At 42.1% G+C, this 19,424-nt stretch overlaps 1 protein-coding gene across 1 annotated transcript; it reads left to right on the forward strand.

The window, feature by feature from the left end:
* Nucleotides 1-1,593: 1,593 nt before the first annotated feature.
* On the forward strand, nucleotides 1,594-3,486 carry LOC137741847 (uncharacterized). Its single transcript, XM_068481553.1, has one exon. The coding sequence runs from the start codon at nucleotides 1,594-1,596 to the stop codon at nucleotides 3,484-3,486; it is 1,893 nt and encodes a 630-aa protein (XP_068337654.1).
* The last annotated feature ends 15,938 nt before the right edge of the window (nucleotides 3,487-19,424 follow it).

A 19,424-nucleotide genomic window follows, 5' to 3' on the forward strand; every position in this document is an offset into this window, starting at 1 on the left:
CCTTTTTTATTTTTTATTTTGTTTCATTTTTAAAACCCAAAAGGCCTTAGCGCCTTGGTTGCAGCCCAAACCCATTTTCCCCTTTTTAATTAGGCCTTAGGGCCTGTTAGCCCAAAACCCATCGCCCTTTTTGTTTTCCGGGCCTTTGGGCCGTATAGGTTCAAGCCCAACCCAACCCACCTAAAAACCTAAACCCAAAACCCAAAACCCAAAACCCGTTGACCCGTGACCCGTTGATCCGTTGCCCCGTTGACTCTGACCTATTGACTTTGACCCGTTGACCGTTGACTGGGTCAACGGTCAACGTTGACTTTGAACGTTGACTTTTTGAGTTTTCGTGCGGGGACCCTCCTAGGCTAATTTCGATGTTCTAAACCCGTTTCCGATGTCCGTTTTCTCAAATTCAATCGTTTGAGTAGAGTTTGACTGAAAGTACTCAATTATGTGTTTAGGTGCGATTCTTAGCGGTGATTCCGTTATTCCTATTTGGTACGGCTTGCACCATCGGTGTACGGTGAGTGGACCCCTTCTAAAAATGCATGTTTTAATGGTAGAATTGCATACACAGAAAAGCATGACTTTACGATTATGTTTACTAAGGCTAGTTTGAATTATTACTATTTTTCCTATAACCCATGTTCTTATAGAATATCTGATGGATGACGATATGATATTTAGAAAATGTTTAGAACACTTCTTTATAGTATAGATGGATGATTTTATACTATGAAGTTGATTTTCAATATATGTATGTTCACTGGTTTTGTACTTACCTAGTGGTCTTTTCCGCTACGGGACGTAAGGATAGATCCGGTCCGTCCCGGGCGACGGTTTGGTGTTGGCATAGGGCCTGGAGTGTGTTTTCCTCTGACTGTCTGCTCAGAGACGGGGAGCCGGCAAAGGGCCTGAAGTGCATTTTCCTCTGACTGTCTGCTCAGAGACGGGGAGCCGGCATGGGGCCTGAAGTGTTATATCGGACATTCACTAGTGTTTATTATTTATGCGATTTATGATTTGAGACATTGCACGACATGCTAGATTTCGGAAAACCTATGTTTCTCATTATACTTGTGTTTTCATAAAACCTGGGGGTTAGTATATTGATAACTGTTTTACTAGTACTGTATATATAAACTTGGTCCACTCACCTTTGTTTTGAGCTACGGGGCGTTCCCCTACCAGTGATTTGTGTCATATTCGCTCTGCTTCGCCACCTATTGTAATAGCACTTCTTTATTCTTAGTTCTGCTTGTACTCTGTATTAGACTTATGCTCTAGACGTGCTGTGTGTTTACCTAATTTCAATATTTAGAAGTTGAACTCTTTTTGTGTGGTTAGCCTATATTGCATACTTTAGTTTATTTTTCTCAATTTTGTTTAAATTAAATGGCTTTCGTCACCCTTCGGGTGTCGGCCAGCACGTGACCATCTCGATGTCCCTAGGACCTCGGGGTCGGGGCGTGTCAGATTGGTATCAGAGCATGGTTAGTTCAGAGCATACGTAGGATTTCATTCCACCATTTGGTAGTCATCATTCTCATTACATTCTTAATCTCTAGTTATTCTACATCTTTCTTGCCTCTTTTCAGAATTATGGATCCCACTGGTGGGAATGTGCCTCGTCGAACCCGTTCTGGTTTAGGGGGAGGAATTCAACAGTTGACTAATGCTATACGGAATGCTTTCACTAATCGACCGAGTTGCATGTATATCGAGATTGCTCGGAGCCATGATATTCCGGATCTTTATGCAGTTAGGGCTTGTCCGGAGGCCGAGGAGTGGCTAGAACAGGTGGAGGACACTTTGGAAAGCATGAGATACCCACCAAATGAATGGGTGGATACTGCAACGTATTTTCTGAAAGAGGATGCTAAACGTTGGTGGAAATCGGTGAGGCCTCGTCCACCTAATGATCCAATGAATTGGGTTGACTTCCGAAGGACTTTCAGCGATTATTTCTTGAGTCCCAGTTATCAGCTTAGGATGAGGCAACAATTCTTAGATTTGAGTATCACGGAGGTAGACTGTACTTTTCGACGCCTGTCGAGACATCATGCAGGGACTTATGGAAACCCGGGTGAAAAGATGGTCCAGTTACTAATTTGCTTGAATCTTGAATATCGTGAACCAGTGGCAGCAATAAGGCACAGGAGTTACGAGGAGATGATTGAGACTTGCTTGAGAATTGAACAGTCTAGGTGGGAGACTCAGCATCAAGCGCAGGCGCAGGCGCAGTTACAGTTTCAGGGACCACCAAGGTATCAAGACCGACCTCGGTACCAGAACCAGAGAGGTCGTGGGTTTCGATCTCGGAGCATGAGAGAAGTTGCTAGTTCATCTAATTATGCTGGCCCTCGACATTCTCATTCCTTCAAACGTCAAGGCCAGGGTTCTGGTTCTTCTAGCGAAGGCTCAGGCAATGAATCTGGGAGACGATCCTTCAGTCACTTCAGATCCCCCATCACGTGCCACATGTGTGGAGGCACGGGACCTATTAACAGGTATTGCTCATCTGAGCGACCCGCCGAGAGTTATGCTTCTGCACCGAGTTACAGTAGAGGGAGTAACCTGAGCTCCAGTTATGGCGGCAATTATACTCGAAGTGACGGTGGGAGTGGAAGTCAAAATATTCAATTTTCCACTCAGAGGCAGCCACAGCAGTTTGGTACAGCATCAGGTAGCCGCCCTCAAGGAAATCGAGCAGGCCGTAACAACCGAGGTTTTAGGGCTCGAGGTGGCCGTGACGGTGGTGCAGGACACCAGTTTCATGGACGTATCAACGCCATGACTCAGCAGGAGGCTGATCAGGACCCCCAAGTTATTACTGGTACGTTACTTATTTGTGGTAATTGGGCGAGAGTCCTAATCGATCCAGGTGCTACTTTTTCATTTGTGTCTTCCTCATTTGCACCGAATCTAAATTCGCAACCTACACCGCTTGGCTATGATATGCTTGTACAAATGCCGCATGGAGATTTGTTTTGTGCACAGTGGGAGTATAGGAGTTGCCCGGTAATGGTGGAAGGGGAAACAATGGAGGCTAACCTGGTTCCCTTCAATTTGGTGGAGTTCGATGTTATCTTGGGAATGGATTGGCTCTCCAGGCATCGTGCTTATGTCGCGTGTTGGGAGAAATCTGTGACGTTTAATCGGCCTGGACGACCGTCAATCACATTTCAGGGTGAGCGACGAATCCTTCCTAATAGTATTATTTCTGCTATTCGCGTCTTTAAGTTGTTGTCTAAGGGATGTGTAGGGTTTCTAGCCCACGTAGTGACGAGGGATAAACCTTCGTTGAGTCCTAAAGATATATCAGTGGTGAAGAAATTCACCGATGTTTTTCCGGAAGATCTACCAGGGTTACCACCTGCGAGGGAAATTAAATTCACCATCGATTTACTTCCAGGTACAGACCCTATTTCATTACCACCTTATCGAATGGCACCAGCAGAGTTGAGGGAATTGAAGCTTCAACTTAGTGGATAAAGGTTATATCCAACCCAGCATGTCTCCTTGGGGTGCTCCTGTTCTGTTTGTTAAAAAGAAGGATGGTTCGATGAGACTTTGCATCGACTACCCGCAGCTGAACCGAGTGACGGTGAAGAATCGTTATCCTCTGCCTCAGATCGATGATCTGTTTAACCAGCTGAAAGGCGCTCAGATGTTTTCTAAGATCGATCTTCGTTCAGGTTATCATCAGCTGCTAATTCGAGAGGAAGATGTACCGAAGATTGTCTTCCGTACTAGGTATGGACACTTTGAATTTCGTGTCATGCCTTTCGGATTAACGAATGCTCATGCAGCATTCATGGATTTGATGAACAGAGTCTTCAGACCATATCTGGACCAGTTTGTGATTGTGTTCATCGATGACATTCTGATTTATTCCAAAGGTGTTGACGACCACATGAAACATTTAAGGTTGGTGCTAGAAAGGTTGAGAAGTCAGTAGATGTATGCTAAGTTCACCAAGTGTCAGTTTTGGCTTAACCAGATCAGCTTTCTCGGACATGTGGTATCTGCTGAAGGAATTAGTGTGGATCCTCAGAAGGTGTCGGCAATAACTACATGGGAGCAACCGAGGACTGTTACAGAGGTGAGGAGTTTTCTAGGTCTGGCTGGCTATTACCGACATTTTGTGCAGGGTTTCTCAACAATTGCCTTGCCTTTGAGTAAGTTGACTCGGAAGGAGGTTGAGTTTAAGTGGGATGAAGATTGTGAGCGGAGTTTTCAGGAGCTGAAACGACGTCTCACTCAAGCTCCCGTTCTTGTTCTTCCAGATGATAGCGGTGAGTTTGAAATCTACACGGATGCATCTAGTTCAGGTTTGGGTTGTGTACTGATGCAGCATGAGAGAGTCATTGCTTATGCTTCCAGACAGCTCAAAATCCACGAGAGAAACTACCATGCTCATGATTTGGAACTTGGTGCAGTTGTGTTCGCTCTGAAGATCTGGAGACACTATTTGTACGGTGAGAAGTGCCGCATCTTCACTGATCATAAGAGCCTCAAGTATATCTTTACGCAGAAAGACTTGAATTTGAGGCAGAGAAGGTGGATGGAGCTCATCAGTGACTATAACTGCACGATCGAATATCATCCCGGGCATGCCAATGTAGTAGCGGATGCACTCAGTCGGAAATACCATGGACAACTTACATCCCTTAGAGCTATCCATGTTCCGCTACTATTTTCTCTTCGAGAAACGGGCGTTGTGGTGAATGAGGGTGATCAGGGAGCTTGGTTGGCACACTTCCAAGTTAGACCTGTTTTGGTGGACATGGTTATAGAGGCTCAGAAACTTGATCCGGAGTGTGCGGTCATCAAGGGTTTGATTTCAAAGGGAAAGAGGAAAGAATTTAGCATTCGGAATGATGGAGCCTTGATGCTGGGGAACAGGCTGTACGTGCCTCAGGATAACGAATCGGTGAAAAAGGAGATTCTGGATGAAGCGCACCTTTCAGCATATGCCATGCATCCAGGAAGTACCAAATTGTATCGCACTATCCGTCCGTTCTATAATTGGGTTGGAATGAAGCGGGATGTGGCGGATTATGCGAGTAGATGCATCATTTGCCAGCAGGTAAAGGCCGAGAGGCAAAGGCCTGGAGGACTAATGCAGAATCTTCCGATACCAGCTTGGAAGTGGGAAGACATCACCATGGATTTTGTGTATGGGTTGCCGAGGACACAGGCGTGACTGGACGGCATTTGGGTGATTGTGGATCGACTCACTAAGACCGCTCATTTCTTGCCAGTTCGACAGACTTATTCACTAGAGAAGTTATCGAAGTTGTTCATCGATAATATCGTCAGACTTCATGGTGTACCCGTACCCATTGTTTCAGACAGAGATCCCAGGTTTACTTCCAGGTTTTGGAAAGCCTTTAATACTGCCATGGGTACTCAGCTGCTGTTCAGCACTGCTTATCATCCACAGACCGATGGTCAGTCTGAGCGGACAATTCAGACATTGAAGGACATGTTGAGAGTGTATGTCCTCCAGTGGAAGGGTAATTGGGATAGCTATCTACCGTTGGCTGAGTTTGCATACAATAACAGCTATCATTCGAGCATCGGTATGGCACCTTTTAAAGCTTTGTATGGAAAATTGTGTCGGACGCCATTGTGTTGGACAGAGGTCGGCGAACGGGTGTCAGTGGGACCAGAGATTGTGGACACCACAAATGCTAACATCCAGCTGATTAAAAGAAATCTAAAGACAGCGCAGGATCGACAGAAGAGCATTGCGGACAAACATTCCAAGGATCGTGAGTATAAGGTCGGGGACTTTGTGTTTTTGAAGTTGTCTCCCTGGAAAGGGGTTGTTCGTTTTGGTAAGCGAGGAAAGCTGAGTCCTCGATATGTCGGTCCTTATCAGATTACTGAGAGAATTGGTGCAGTTGCTTACCATTTGGAGCTACCACCGAAGTTGTCGATGATTCACAACGTTTTCCATGTTTCTATGCTTCGAAAGTATGTACCAGATCCCTCACACGTTATTCAATTGGAACCACTGGAGATAAATCAAGACGTTAGTTACGTGGAGGAACCCGTGGCCATCCTTGATCGGCAAGATAAGGTGTTAAGGAACAAGGTCATTTCGTTGGTGAAAGTTCTCTAAAGGAACCACGCTGTTGAAGAAGCAACGTAGGAAACGGAGGAATTGATGAGAAATCAGTATCCGTTTTTATTTACTTAAGGTTGTAAATTTCGAGGACGAAATTTCTATAAAGGGGTAGATTGTTACACCCGTCCCTGCTTATAAGGATAATTCTGTAATTCTCTCTAAAATTTATAGAATTATCACTTTAGTCCTTATTTTGTCACACAATCAAGATCTGAAAATTTAAATTATTAACCTATCTCCTAGGCTGCCACATGGCAGCACCCCAACTCCCTTACTTTTTTTCTCTTTTGTCCTCCCTGCCGTGACATCCTTTCCTTCTTCTCCTTTTTCTTTTTCTTTTTTTCCTTTCTTTTGCTTTGTCTTGTCTGCATCCTTTCTTTCTCTTCTTCGAAACTCCCCCATTTCTCTCCCCCTTCTACCCGTGACAACACACACACACACACACACCCACAGCTACATCTACTTGAGGAAATCATCACCATCATCGTCGTTCAACTGCTTCCCTCTCTCTCTTTCTCTCTCCCCTGCTCGCGGTGCCGGGAGGATACAAACACCTCCGGCGAGTTTTGTGATTTTTCCGGTTGGGTAAGCCATTTTTTCTTCTTCTTTTCTTATGTTAGACTTTGCCTAGATGTGGTTATTGAGTTTGGGTTCTTGATTTTCAAGGTTTTGGACTGTTTTTCGAACGGGTGAGTGCACACCCAAAATTCCGGTGAGATTATGGTTTCCGAGGGGTTTTCCGGCCACCACAGGCCGTTTCACGGCGAACCCAAGGTATAAACTTACTCTTCTCGTCTAGTGCTTCATTTTGGTACCTAGATCGGGACCTAGGTTGTAGGTTTGGCGTCGGCCGGAGCTATGGTAGCTCCGGTGTTCTTCTCCGGGCACCCAGGCCTTCGGGCCGTTCTCCACCCTCACACAGGCCTTAGGCCCGTTTGGTCTCTGGCCCAAAACCCTAAACCTTTTCCTTTTTTATTTTTTATTTTGTTTCATTTTAAAAACCCAAAAGGCTTTAGGGCCTTAGTTGCAGCCCAAACCCATTTTCCCCTTTTCAATTAGGCCTTAGGGCCTGTTAGCCCAAAACCCATCACCCTTTCTGTTGTGGGCCTTTGGGCCGTATGGGTTCAAGCCCAACCTAACCCACCTAAAAACCTAAACCCAAAACCCGTTGACCCGTGACCTGTGACCCGTGACCCGTTGACCCGTTGACTCTGACCTGTTGACTTTGACCCGTTGACCGTTGACTGGGTCAACGATCAACGTTGACCGTTGACTGGGTCAACGGTCAACGATCAACGTTGACTTTTGACTTTGACCAGTCAACGGTCAACGTTGACTTTGACCGTTGACTTTTTGAGTTTTCGTGCAGGGACCCTCATAGGCTAATTTCGACGTTTAAACCCGTTTCCGATGTCCGTTTTCTCAAATTCAATCGTTTGAGTAGAGTTTGACTGAAAGTACTCAATTATGTGTTTAGGTGCGATTCTTAGCGGTGATTCCGTTATTCCTATTTGGTACGGCTTGCACCATCGGTGTACAGTGATTGGACCCCTTCTAAAAATGCATGTTTTAATGGTAGAATTGTATACACAGAAAAGCATGACTTTACGATTATGTTTTATGAAACGTTTTGAGATAATATGCTTACTGAGGCTAGTTTGAATTATTACTATTTTTCCTATAACCCATGTTCTTATAGAATATCTGATGGATGACGATATGATATTTAGAACATGTTTAGAACACTTCTTTATAGTATAGATGATGGATGATTTTATACTATGAAGTTGATTTTCAATATATGTATGTTCACTGGTTTTGTACTTACCTAGTGGTCCTTTCTGATGGGGCCTGAAGTGTTATATCGGACATTCACTAGTTTTTATTATTTATGCGATTTATGATTTGAGACATTGCACGACATGCTAGATTTCGGAAAACCTATGTTTCTCATTATACTTGTGTTTTCATAAAACCTGGGGGTTAGTATGTTGATAACTATTTTACTAGTACTGTATATATAAACTTGGTCCACTCACCTTTGTTTTGCGCCCCCTTCAGGACCTAGGAACGAGGATTACGACTTGAGCTACGAAACGTTCCCCTACCAGTGATTTGTGTCATATTCGCTCCGCTTCGCCACCTATTGTAATAGCACTTCTTTATTCTTAGTTCTGCTTGTACTCTGTATTAGATTTATACTCTGGACGTGCTGTGTGTTTACCTAATTTCAATATTTAGAAGTTGAATTTTTTTTGTGTGGTTAGCCTATATTGCATACTTTAGTTTATTTTTCTCAGTTTTGTTTAAATTAAATGGTTTTCGTCACCCTTCAGGTGTCGACCAGCACGTGACCATCTCGATGTCCCTAGAACCTCGGGGTCGGGGCGTGTCAACAACGCCCGTTTCACGAAGAGAAAATAGTAGCGGAACATAGATAGCTCTAAGGGATGTAAGTTGTCCATGATATTTCCGACTGAGTGCATCTGCTACTACATTGGCATGTCCAGGATGATATTCGATCGTGCAGTTATAGTCACTGATGAGCTCCATCCACCTTCTCTGCCTTAAATTCAAGTCTTTCTGCATAAAGATATACTTGAGGCTCTTATGATCGATGAAGATGCGACACTTCTCACCGTACAAATAATGTCACCAGATCTTTAGAGCGAACACAACTGCACCAAGTTCCAAATCTTGAGTAGGGTAGTTTCTCTCGTGGGTCTTGAGCTGTCTAGAAGCATAAGCAATGACTCTCCCATGCTGCATCAATACACAACCCAAACCTAAAATAGATTTCAAACTCACCGTTATCGTCTGGAAGCACAAGAACGGAAGCTTAAGTGAGACGTCGTTTCAGCTCTTGAAAACTCCGCTCACAATCTTCATCCCACTTAAACTCAACCTCCTTCCGAATCAACTTACTCAAAGGCAAGGCAATTGCTGAGAAACCCTGCACAAAACGTCGGTAATAGCCAGCCAGACCTAGGAAGCTCCTCACCTCGGTAACATTCCTCGGTTGCTCCCATGTAGTTATTGCCGACACCTTCTGAGGAGCTACACTAATTCCTTCAGCCGATACCACATGTCCAAGAAAGCTGATTTGGTTAAGCCAAAACTGACACTTGGTGAACTTAGCATACAGTTGCTGACTTCTCAACCTTTCCAGCACCAACCTTAAATGTTTCCTGTGCTCCTCAACACTTTTGGAATAAATCAGAATGTCATCGATGAACACAATCACAAACCGGTCCAGATATGGTCTGAAGACTCTGTTCATCAAATCCATGAACGTTGCAGGAGCATTTGTCAATCCGAAAGGCATGACACGAAATTCAAAGTGTTCATACCTAGTACGGAAGGCAGTCTTCAGTACATCTTCCTCTCGAATTAGCAGCTGATGATAACCTAAACGAAGATCGATCTTAGAAAACACATGAGCGCCTTTCAGCTAGTCAAACAGATCATCGATCCGAGGCAGAGGATAACGATTCTTCACCGTCACCCGGTTCAGCTGCCGGTAGTCGATGCAAAGTCTCATCGAACCATCCTTTTTTTTAACAAAAAGAACAGGAACACCCCAAGGAGACATGCTGGGTTGGATATAACCTTTATCCACTAACTCCTGAAGTTGAAGCTTCAATTCCCTCAACTCTGCTGGTGTCATTCGATAAGGTGGTAACGAAATAGGGTCTGTACCTGGAAGTAAATCGATGGTGAATTCAATTTCCCTCGCAGGTGGCAACCCTGGTAGATCTTCTAGAAAAACATTGGTGAATTTCTTCACCACTGGTACATCTTTAGGGCTCAACGAAGGTTTACTCCTCGTCATTACGTGGGCTAGAAACCCTACACATCCCTTAGACAACAACTTAGAAGCGCGAATAGCAGAAATAATACTATTAGGAAGGATTCATCGCTCATCCTGAAATATGATCGACGGTCGTCCAGGCCGATTGAACGTCACAGATTTCTCCCAACACGCGACATAAGCATGATGCATGGAGAGCCAATCCATTCCCAAGATAACATCAAACTCCACCAGATTAAAAGGAACCAGGTTAGCTTCCATTGTTTCCCCTTCCACCACTACCGGGCAACCTCTATACTCCCACTGTGCACAAAACAAATCTCCATGCAGCATTTGTACAAGCATATCATAGCCAAGCGGTGTAGGTTGCGAATTTAGATTCGGTGCAAATAGGAAGACACGAATGAAAAAGTAGCACCTGGATCAATTAGGACTCTCGCCCAATTACCACAAATAAGTAACGTACCTGTAATAACTTGAGGATCCTGATCAGCCTCCTGCTGAGTCATGGCATTGATACGTCCATGGAACTGGTGTCCTGCTCCACCATTACGGCCACCTCGAGCCCTAAAACCCCGATTGTTACGGCCTGCTCGATTTCCTGGAGGGCGGCTACCTGATGCTGTACCAAACTGTTGTGGCTGCCTCTGAGTGGAAAATTGAGTATTTTGGCTCTCACTCCCACTATCACTTCAAGTATAATTGCCGCCATAACTAGAGCTCGGGTTACTCCCTCCACTATAACTCGACGCAGAAGCATAACTCTCGGTGGGTCGTTCAGATGGGCAATACCTGGCAATATATCCCGTGCCTCCACACTTGTGGCACGTGATGGGGAATCTGAAATGACTGAAGGATCGTCTCCCAAATTCATTGCCTGAGCCTTCGCTAGAAGAACCTGAACCCTGGCCTTGACGTTTGAAGGAATGAGAATGTCGAAGACCAGCATAATTAGATGAACTAGCAGCTTCTCTCACGCTTCGAGATCGAAACCTACGACCCCTCTGGTTCTGGTACCGAGGTCGGTCTTAATGCCTTCGGGGTCCCTGAACTGTATATGCGCCTGCGCCTGCGCCTAATGCTGAGTCTCCCACCTAGACTGTTCAATTCTCAAGCAAGTCTCAATCATCTCCTCGTAACTCATGTGCCTTATTGCTGCCACTGGTTCACGATATTCAGGATTCAAGCAAATCAGTAACTGGACCATCTTTTCACCCGGGTTTCCATAAGTCCCTGCATGATATCTCAACAGGCGCCGAAAAATACTGTCTACCTCCGTGATACTCAGATCGCCTTGGCAAAACTCCAATAATTGGTGTCTCATCCTCAGCTGATAACTGGGACTCAAGAAATAATCGCTGAAAGTCATCCGGAATTCAACCCAATTCATTGGATCATTAGGTGGACGAGAATTCTTCATTAATTTCCACCAACGCCTCGCATCCGCTTTCAGGAAATAAGTCGCAGTATCCACCCATTCACCTGGCGGGCATCTCATACTCTCCAAAGTGTCCTCCACCTGTTCTAGCCACTCATCAGCCTCCGGACAAGCCCCAACTGCATGAAGATCCGGAATACCATGACTGCGAGCAATCTCAATGTAAGTGCGATTCGATCTACTACCACTAGTAAAAGCATTCTGTATAGAATTAGTGAGTTGTTGGATTCCTCCCTCTACCCCCAAAACGAGTTCGACGAGGCACATTTCCACCAGTGGGGTCCATAATTCTGAAAAGAGGCAAGAAAGATTTAGAATAACTAGAGATTAAGAATGCAATGAGAATTATGACTACTAAATGGTGGAATGAAATCCTAAGTATGCTCTGAACTAACCAGGCTCTGATACCAATTTGACACGCCCCGACCCCGAGGTCCTAGGGACATCGAGATGATCACGTGCTGGTTGACACCCGAAGGGTAACGAAAGCCATTTAATTTAGACAAAAATTGAGAAATAAACTAAAGTACGCAGTAAAGGCTAAATACACAAATAAAAGTTCGACTTCTAAGTATTGAAATTAGGTAATACACAACACGTCCAAAGCATAAGTCTAACACAGAGTACAAGCAGAACTAAGATAGAGAAGTGCTATTACAATAGATGGCGAAACGGAGCAAATATAACACAATATCACTGGTAGGGGAACGCCTCGTAGCTCAGGTCGTATTCCTCGTTCATAGGTCCTGAAGGGGGCGCAAAATAAACATGAGTGGACCAAGTTGATATATATATATATATAATAAAACAGTTATCAACGTACTAGCCCCCAAGTTTTATGAAAACACATATATAATAAGAAACATAAGTTTTCCGAAACCTAGCATGTCGTGCAATGTCTCAAATCATAATTCGCATAAAATAATAAACACTAGTGAATGTCCGATATAACTCTTCAGGCCCCATGCCGGTTCCCCGTCTCTGAGCAGACAGTCAGAGGAAAATACACTTCAGGCCCTTTGCCGGCTCCCCGTCTCTGAGCGGACAGTCAAAGGAAAACACACTTCAGGCCCTATGCCAACACCAAATCGTCGCCCGGGACGGACCGGATCTATCCCTACGTCCCGTAGCAGAAAGGACCACTAGGTAAGTACAAAACCAGTGAACATACATATATTGAAAATCAACTTCATAGTATAAAGTCATTCATCATCTATACTATAAAGAGGGGTTCTAAACATATTCTAAATATCATATCGTCATCCATCAGATATTATATAAGAACATAGGTTATAGGAAAAATGGTAATAATTCAAACTAGCATCAGTAAGCATGTTATCTCGTAAAACGGTTCATAAAACATAATTGTAAAGTCATGCTTTTCTATGTATGCAATTCTACCATTAAAACATGCATTTTTAGAAGGGGTCCACTCACCGTACACCGATGATGCAAGCCGTACCAAACAGGAATAACGGAATCACTGCTAAGAATCGCACCTAAACACACAATTGATACTTTCAGTCAAACTCTACTCAAACGATTGAATTTGAGAAAACGGACATCGGAAACGGGTTTAGAACGTCGAAATTAGCCTAGGAGGGTCCCCGCACGAAAACTCAAAAAGTCAACGGTCAAAGTCAACGTTGACCGTTGACTAGTCAAAGTCAAAAGTCAACGTTGACCGTTGACCCAGTCAACGGGTCAAAGTCAACGGGTCAGGGTCAACGAGTCAACGAGTCAGGGTCACCGGGTTTGGGCTTTAGGGTTTGGGTTAGAATAAATGGGTTAGGTGGGCTGGGTTTGGGTTTGAAACCATACGGCCCAAAGGCCCAATTAAAAAGGGTAATGGGTTTGCTAACAAGCCCTAAGGCCTTTGGGTTTTTAAGGAAACAAAATAAAAATAAAAATGGAAAGGGTTAGGGTTTTGGGCCAAAGACCAAAGCAGGCCTAAGGCCCGTGGGGGGGTGGAGAATGGCCTAAAGGCCTGGGTGCACTAGAGAAAGACGCCGGAGCTTTCACAGCTCCGGCCAACGCTAAACATGCAACCTAGACCCCGATCTAGGTACCAAAATGAAGCACTAGACGAGAGGAGTAGTTTTATACCTTTGGTTCACCGTAAAACGGCATGTGGTGGCCGGAAAATCCCTCGGAAACCACACAACTCGCCAGAAATTTGGGTGAGCCTTCACCCGTGCCAAAAACACTCCAAAACCTTGGAAATAATGAACCCAAACTCAATAAACACATCTAGGCAAAGTCTAACATAAGAAAAAAAGAAGAAATAAGGCTTACCCAACCGGAAAAACAACAAAACTCGCCGGAGGTGTTCGTGTCCTCCCGGCGACGCGAGCAGGAGAGAGAGAGAGAGAGAGAGAGAGATGCAGTTGAATGGCGACGATGGTGACTCTCCCTGAGTTGGTGCAACTGTGGGTGTGTGTGTGCACTTTCACAGTGAAGAAGAAGGAGAGAAATGGGAGAGTTTCGAATGAGAGAAGAAAGGTGCAGACAAAACAAAACAAAAGAAAGGAAAAGAAGAAAAAGAAAAAAAAGAAGGAAGAAAGAAAGGGTGTCACGGCAGGTGGGGGGGACAAAAGAGAAAAAGGGAAGGGAGTTGGGGTGCTGCCACGTGGCAGCCTAAAGATAGGTTAACAATTTAAATTTTCAGATCTTGATTAGGTGACAAATTGAGGACTAAAGTGATAATTCTATAAATTTTTAGGGAGAATTACAGAATTATCCTTATAAGCAGGGGCGGGTGTAACAGAAAGTCTTCAAACTTCCACACAAGCTAGGGAGTTTCAAACTTCAAATGTTCAGTTCCCCCACTCCAAATAAAAAATAAAAAATAAAGAAAATAGAGGGGGAACACAGAAACTTCATCAATGGAAGACAACTACAATTCTCAAAAACTTCACACTCTTGATCAAGATAATGTAAAGCAAAACCAGTTTATGGTGCCAACAAAAACTTCAACAAAATGAAGGGCAACAACAAATGTCAAAAGCCTCACACTCTTGATCAATCTAGTGTGAAGCAAAACCAATTTATGGTGACCAACACAAAACTTCACCCACAAAGCTTCACCTATAAAGCTTCACCTATAAAGCTTCACTTACAAAGCTTCAACCAGATGAAGCTTCACCTATAAAGTTTCACCTACAAAGCTTCCAAACAAATCAAATGAACAAGACTATTTTGTCCATATGAGAATTACGGGTCCGCGAGTTCTAATGTTCCTTATTAATACAGCACAAACAATTAAAAACCAAGAAACAAAAATCAATTTTCAATTTAATCATAATATTAGTTAAAATACAAAACATAAACTGAAGATAACAATAATAATAATGATTTAAAAATGAACCAGCTTCAAAAGAAGAGTTCTTCAGAATGTTGATCTTCGATATATTGATCCATAACAAAAGTTACTAGAAGGAGAAGGAGAAAGACTAAAATGGGGGAAGAAATGGACATTCAAGGAAAGAGGAATTAAACGAGAGAGGGAAATAAAAGCATGGATGAAATGAGGAAGAAAGGGGTTTAAATATGGATAATAAGTTGATGTCGGTTAACATCGACAATGATTTCACGAATTAAATGCACGTGACGTAGAATTAAATAAAGCTTGCATCGGTTAATATGGATAATAAGTTACTAAATGTCTATCTTTAAATATTATCTCAAAAAAAGTAGAGCTCATTTTGTAGCTGCCTCTTAAAATGGGAGTTGGGCTTCTCTAGACCTATATAACCGAACCTTCGTGCATACTCAGATTATTACGATGCAAAATAAAATGGACAGATCGTTGTCAACAGTGATAAAATATAGAAATGGTTTCCAACATCCAAAAGTGGTTTATGGTTTCCAACATCCAAAAGTAGTAATAAACCGCTGGACAATATAATCAACCAATTTACAAAAATGATCCTGCTATCCTTTCAATTTTGATGAAAGAAAAAATTAAATGAATTTAAACTCACATTACAACCAACCAATTTAGTACTATGAGTTGAATAACTCGGCACAACATATTGGAGAAGATCTTAACAGAAACAGGAAATCTCACAGCTTTATTAACCAATATTAAAAAAGAAGTAAAGGATGGAGAACAATATAATGAAGAGCTACTTAAAATTGAAAATTATTCCAATATCTTAAAATTGGAAATTATCCTAAATAAGATCTGTAAAAATAAATTAAACATAAATTTATCATTTAAAAGTGAAATTTCACCTGTTTAATTACCAATGCCACCAAATCCCAAGTTTTGTGAGACAAGTCATTACACTCCCCGTCTTCATCGTCTAAATCGGTCAAGGAGTCGGTGCGCGAAATCGACATAGAGAACAAGATGGAGAAAAGTTTTTTTGTTTTTTTTTTTCTGATCAGTAAAAGGGAGAGGGATGGGATTCTCAGCTAAATAAGCAAACAGGAAATGGATTTGCAGACGAGGAAGAAGGGTTCTGGATAATGAATGGCTTCCAGAGAGGCGGAGGTGAAGCTTAGAAGCCCTTCTTTAGGGTTATAAAGTCTGAATGTATACTCTCGTTTCAGGGCAACTTAGCAGAACAGTATTCGTACACCCTCGGTTTTTTCAAGCTTTTGGATGGTTGAGTTGGGCTTTCAACATTGGGTTTGGGGCTCCGAAGAAATTTGATTTGGGTCTAATGATAAACATACTATTTTTCGTTTTTGACACAGCTTTTGTTTCCGAATGTAGATTGTCTGTCCTCCCATTTTCATGATCTTCTCATGCCTTTCTATTTGTGTGGTCACAGTTAAGGCACGTCAATATTTTATATTCCTATTACTTTTTGTTTTATTATTTCTATAAAAAATTAATATAAAATGTTAACGTGGCTTCACTGTGACCACACATCACAGGAGGGCATAAAAAGAGTATGGAAATGAGAGGGCATACAATTCACCTCCTTTGTTTCCTATTAATCTTATAAGGAAATAATAAACATATTCTTCTTCTTTTTGTACATACTCGTGTTTAACTTTGATTTTTGTTTTCATTGAATTTATTCAATTTGACAACGACGACAAAAATCGAGGTCTCGAAGGGTCGGACAACATTTGGTTTGGTCCTCTAAAGAAATTTAAGGTCTTTATCATCATCTAGTGATCTAATCCATATTGATGCTTGTTGCCCATCAATTATTTGAGTTCTCTGTCCATTTCATCGATTAATCGTTTTCGTCTTCCTTCCGACATTAGTAAATAGTAATGGTTGCCTTACTCTGCACAACTAGTTTGCTTCAAGCATTTCCCCTAACATTTTTTTATGATAGGGTTCAATTTCACAACAAGCTAGAGCATCAAACACTGCAAAAATTAAAATGAAAACTAATGAAATGTCTTGAAAACTTTAAGTTTTAATCAAAATGACAAAAATGTGTTATAAGTGAATAGTACCACGAGTGACTTTTTAGAATAAAAATGTCATTTTCGTTAAAAGTTAACAATACTATGAGTGTTTCGTTAAAACTTCCAAAATTAAAATGTGAAGTAATTAAAGTAATAACATGTGCAGTATGGATTCCTAAATACGTAGGTGACAGGTGACATACGTTAGATTAATGGGGTGTGCTATCCACACACCCCATTTTACTTCTCACACACCCCTTGATAATTTATGTCAGTTGATATTCTTCAATTCATTTGATCCGACGGCCGAAAATTAAAAAGATGTGTGAGAAGTAAAATGGGGTGTGTGGATATCACACCCCTAGATTAATAGATCCCCTCTTCGTTATCTTATAAACATACAGATATACATGAACAAGGGAACTTGGGCACCGTAGTGCAAACATAAGTTCCGTTGGCATTGTTTCAAGACGCAAAAATCTTCATATCCACCACTGCTGACATTAGAGCAACTCCAACGTGAGAAAGGCCTCCTAAGGTAATTTCCTATTCAATCCCCTTCAGTGAATAGTAACTGCCTTTAATGAACAGTAATTGCCTTTTGTATCTCCACCCCTAAACTGAATAGCCAAGGCAATCGGCAATAAAATATTAGTATTTTTTATTTTATAAAATAATAAAAAATAATTTTATCATTTCCAACTACCTGTAATGTATCGAGTAGCTTCTGTCAAGCTAGGACGCCCTTCCTATCAACAAATTAGGAAACTGCAAATAAGTACCTCAACCCATAAACCAAACAGTGTACCCAATCTCTCCAATAGCAATGACAATGGTGAATTCAAATCAAACCAAGAAAAAAATCTCAAATTGTTTTTTCTTCAATTTGGACAAAAAAAAGGGAGAAAAATGCAATGAGGGCATTGAAAAATGAGCTCACCTAGCGACTGTCGATCTCTTGGGTCAAGACTCGAACGTGCTCAACAGCTCTGGCTTCTGAGAAGCGATCGAGAAGGGCATCGATCTCGAGCGACTTGATGAAGCGCATGTAGAGTATGAAGTGAACCAACGTCGCCATGAGGCCAGGCCTCCCCACCAAACCCAATCGCCCGCATGGGTTGGAGTAAGGGAGGGAAGCTATTAGGTTTTTTTGGTCGCCTGTCCACCGGGCTATAGCCTCCTATGGAGTTGCTCTTACTTATATTAATCATATCCATCAGAACATTATGACAGCCATCAGATACTTGGCCGCAATGGAGTTTAATCACCACCTCCGTCACAAAAGTGCCTTGAAAATCGTTGTACGTCGCATCCGCCACCACCACGGCCGAGGGCTAACTTGTGCAATTGTGTTATCCATTACACTTGAATCTTTCACATATATGTTGTCCAATTTATTATTAGCTCCATCTTCTCCCAAGCTTCCAACATTATTTGCAAAAGCAAAAGAAAATTAATCTATGTTAATATTGACGATAATACATCTATATTCTATTCACATCAATTTTATATTAATTTGGTTTAATCAAGAGAATCATAACACCAATGAAGATTAGATTTGAAAAAATTATCATCAATCTCAGTCATGGCCTACATAACAAGATGTGTTTGCTTCCTAAATTCGCCATGGGCCTTCCGGGCATGCCGAGAATTTACTCAAACATGAAATTGGTGGGTGCGGGCGTTCCACTACTAGATGTTGCTAGTAGACAAGATCAAAATGATTGAGGTTGCACCTGAGTTCGACTTCAAACCAAGAGATTGTGCCATTGAGTGGGAGTGGCTCAGATCAAGATTTTTTATTTGCCTTAAGGATAAGGACTTTACTTATATGGAGAGGTGGAACAATATGTAAATGGCAGGGTTGCTGGAAGTGCAACTGACAGAGGAAAGTAAATGATTAGTATTGTAGATTGCTTGTAATTTAAATGACTGAAAATGAGTTGTACATGAACTACAAATGAGATCGATACTACTAGTGAGCAGCAGAGCTAATAAACAAGGAAAGCAATGGATACTTGGCTAAAGCTAAATGTCTACAAGGAAGCTGATAAGCTGATTTGAGTAGAGTTGATTGATTGGTTGTTTGAGTGTCCATAATCATTCTGCCTCTGCTTCTTTATATAGAGATTTGAAAGAGCTCCCTTGTTGAGAACAATGAACTTGCCCGAAAGAAGCTTGGCCAACTTGCATTGTGAAATAATATTAAAAGGGGAACTTGCATTTCCACCACATGTTTTCACCATTTGCAATAAACTATTAATTAAAAGAAGCAAGTTAGTCTCTTTCACCATGTATCCTCTGTCAGAATGTATGTGTCTTCCCATCCACTTGCATTAGGAAAACATGCAATTGTTGTTTAAACAAAGCTCTTGGCAAACCTCCACCACCTATACAATAAGGAAAAATAATATAATAATGTCAAACTACCCCGCTTGCAGCCAAATATCTTTCCAAGTTAGCCTTCTTGCACATTAATCCTCCAAATGTCATATTTTACCCCAAATGCCCAAATAAGTGAAATGGTGCACATTTTAGGTGCAAACAAGATGGTTGTTAGTATCAAAGGAAAACAAAGAAGGAAAAAGAAAAAGTAAGGAAATGAAAAATTAACACTTCTGTAGGCACACAGCTTCATCTCCCTATCTCGGTCTGTCTCCTTCTTGGCT

This window comes from Pyrus communis, chromosome 8 (assembly GCF_963583255.1).
Source record: "Pyrus communis chromosome 8, drPyrComm1.1, whole genome shotgun sequence".
In the NCBI taxonomy this organism is placed as follows: Eukaryota; Viridiplantae; Streptophyta; class Magnoliopsida; order Rosales; family Rosaceae; genus Pyrus; species Pyrus communis.

Coding starts and splice junctions, on each gene's coding strand:
- LOC137741847 (XM_068481553.1), top strand. CDS start 1,594: ATGGATCCCACTGGTGGGAATGTGCCTCGTCGAACCCGTTCTGGTTTA.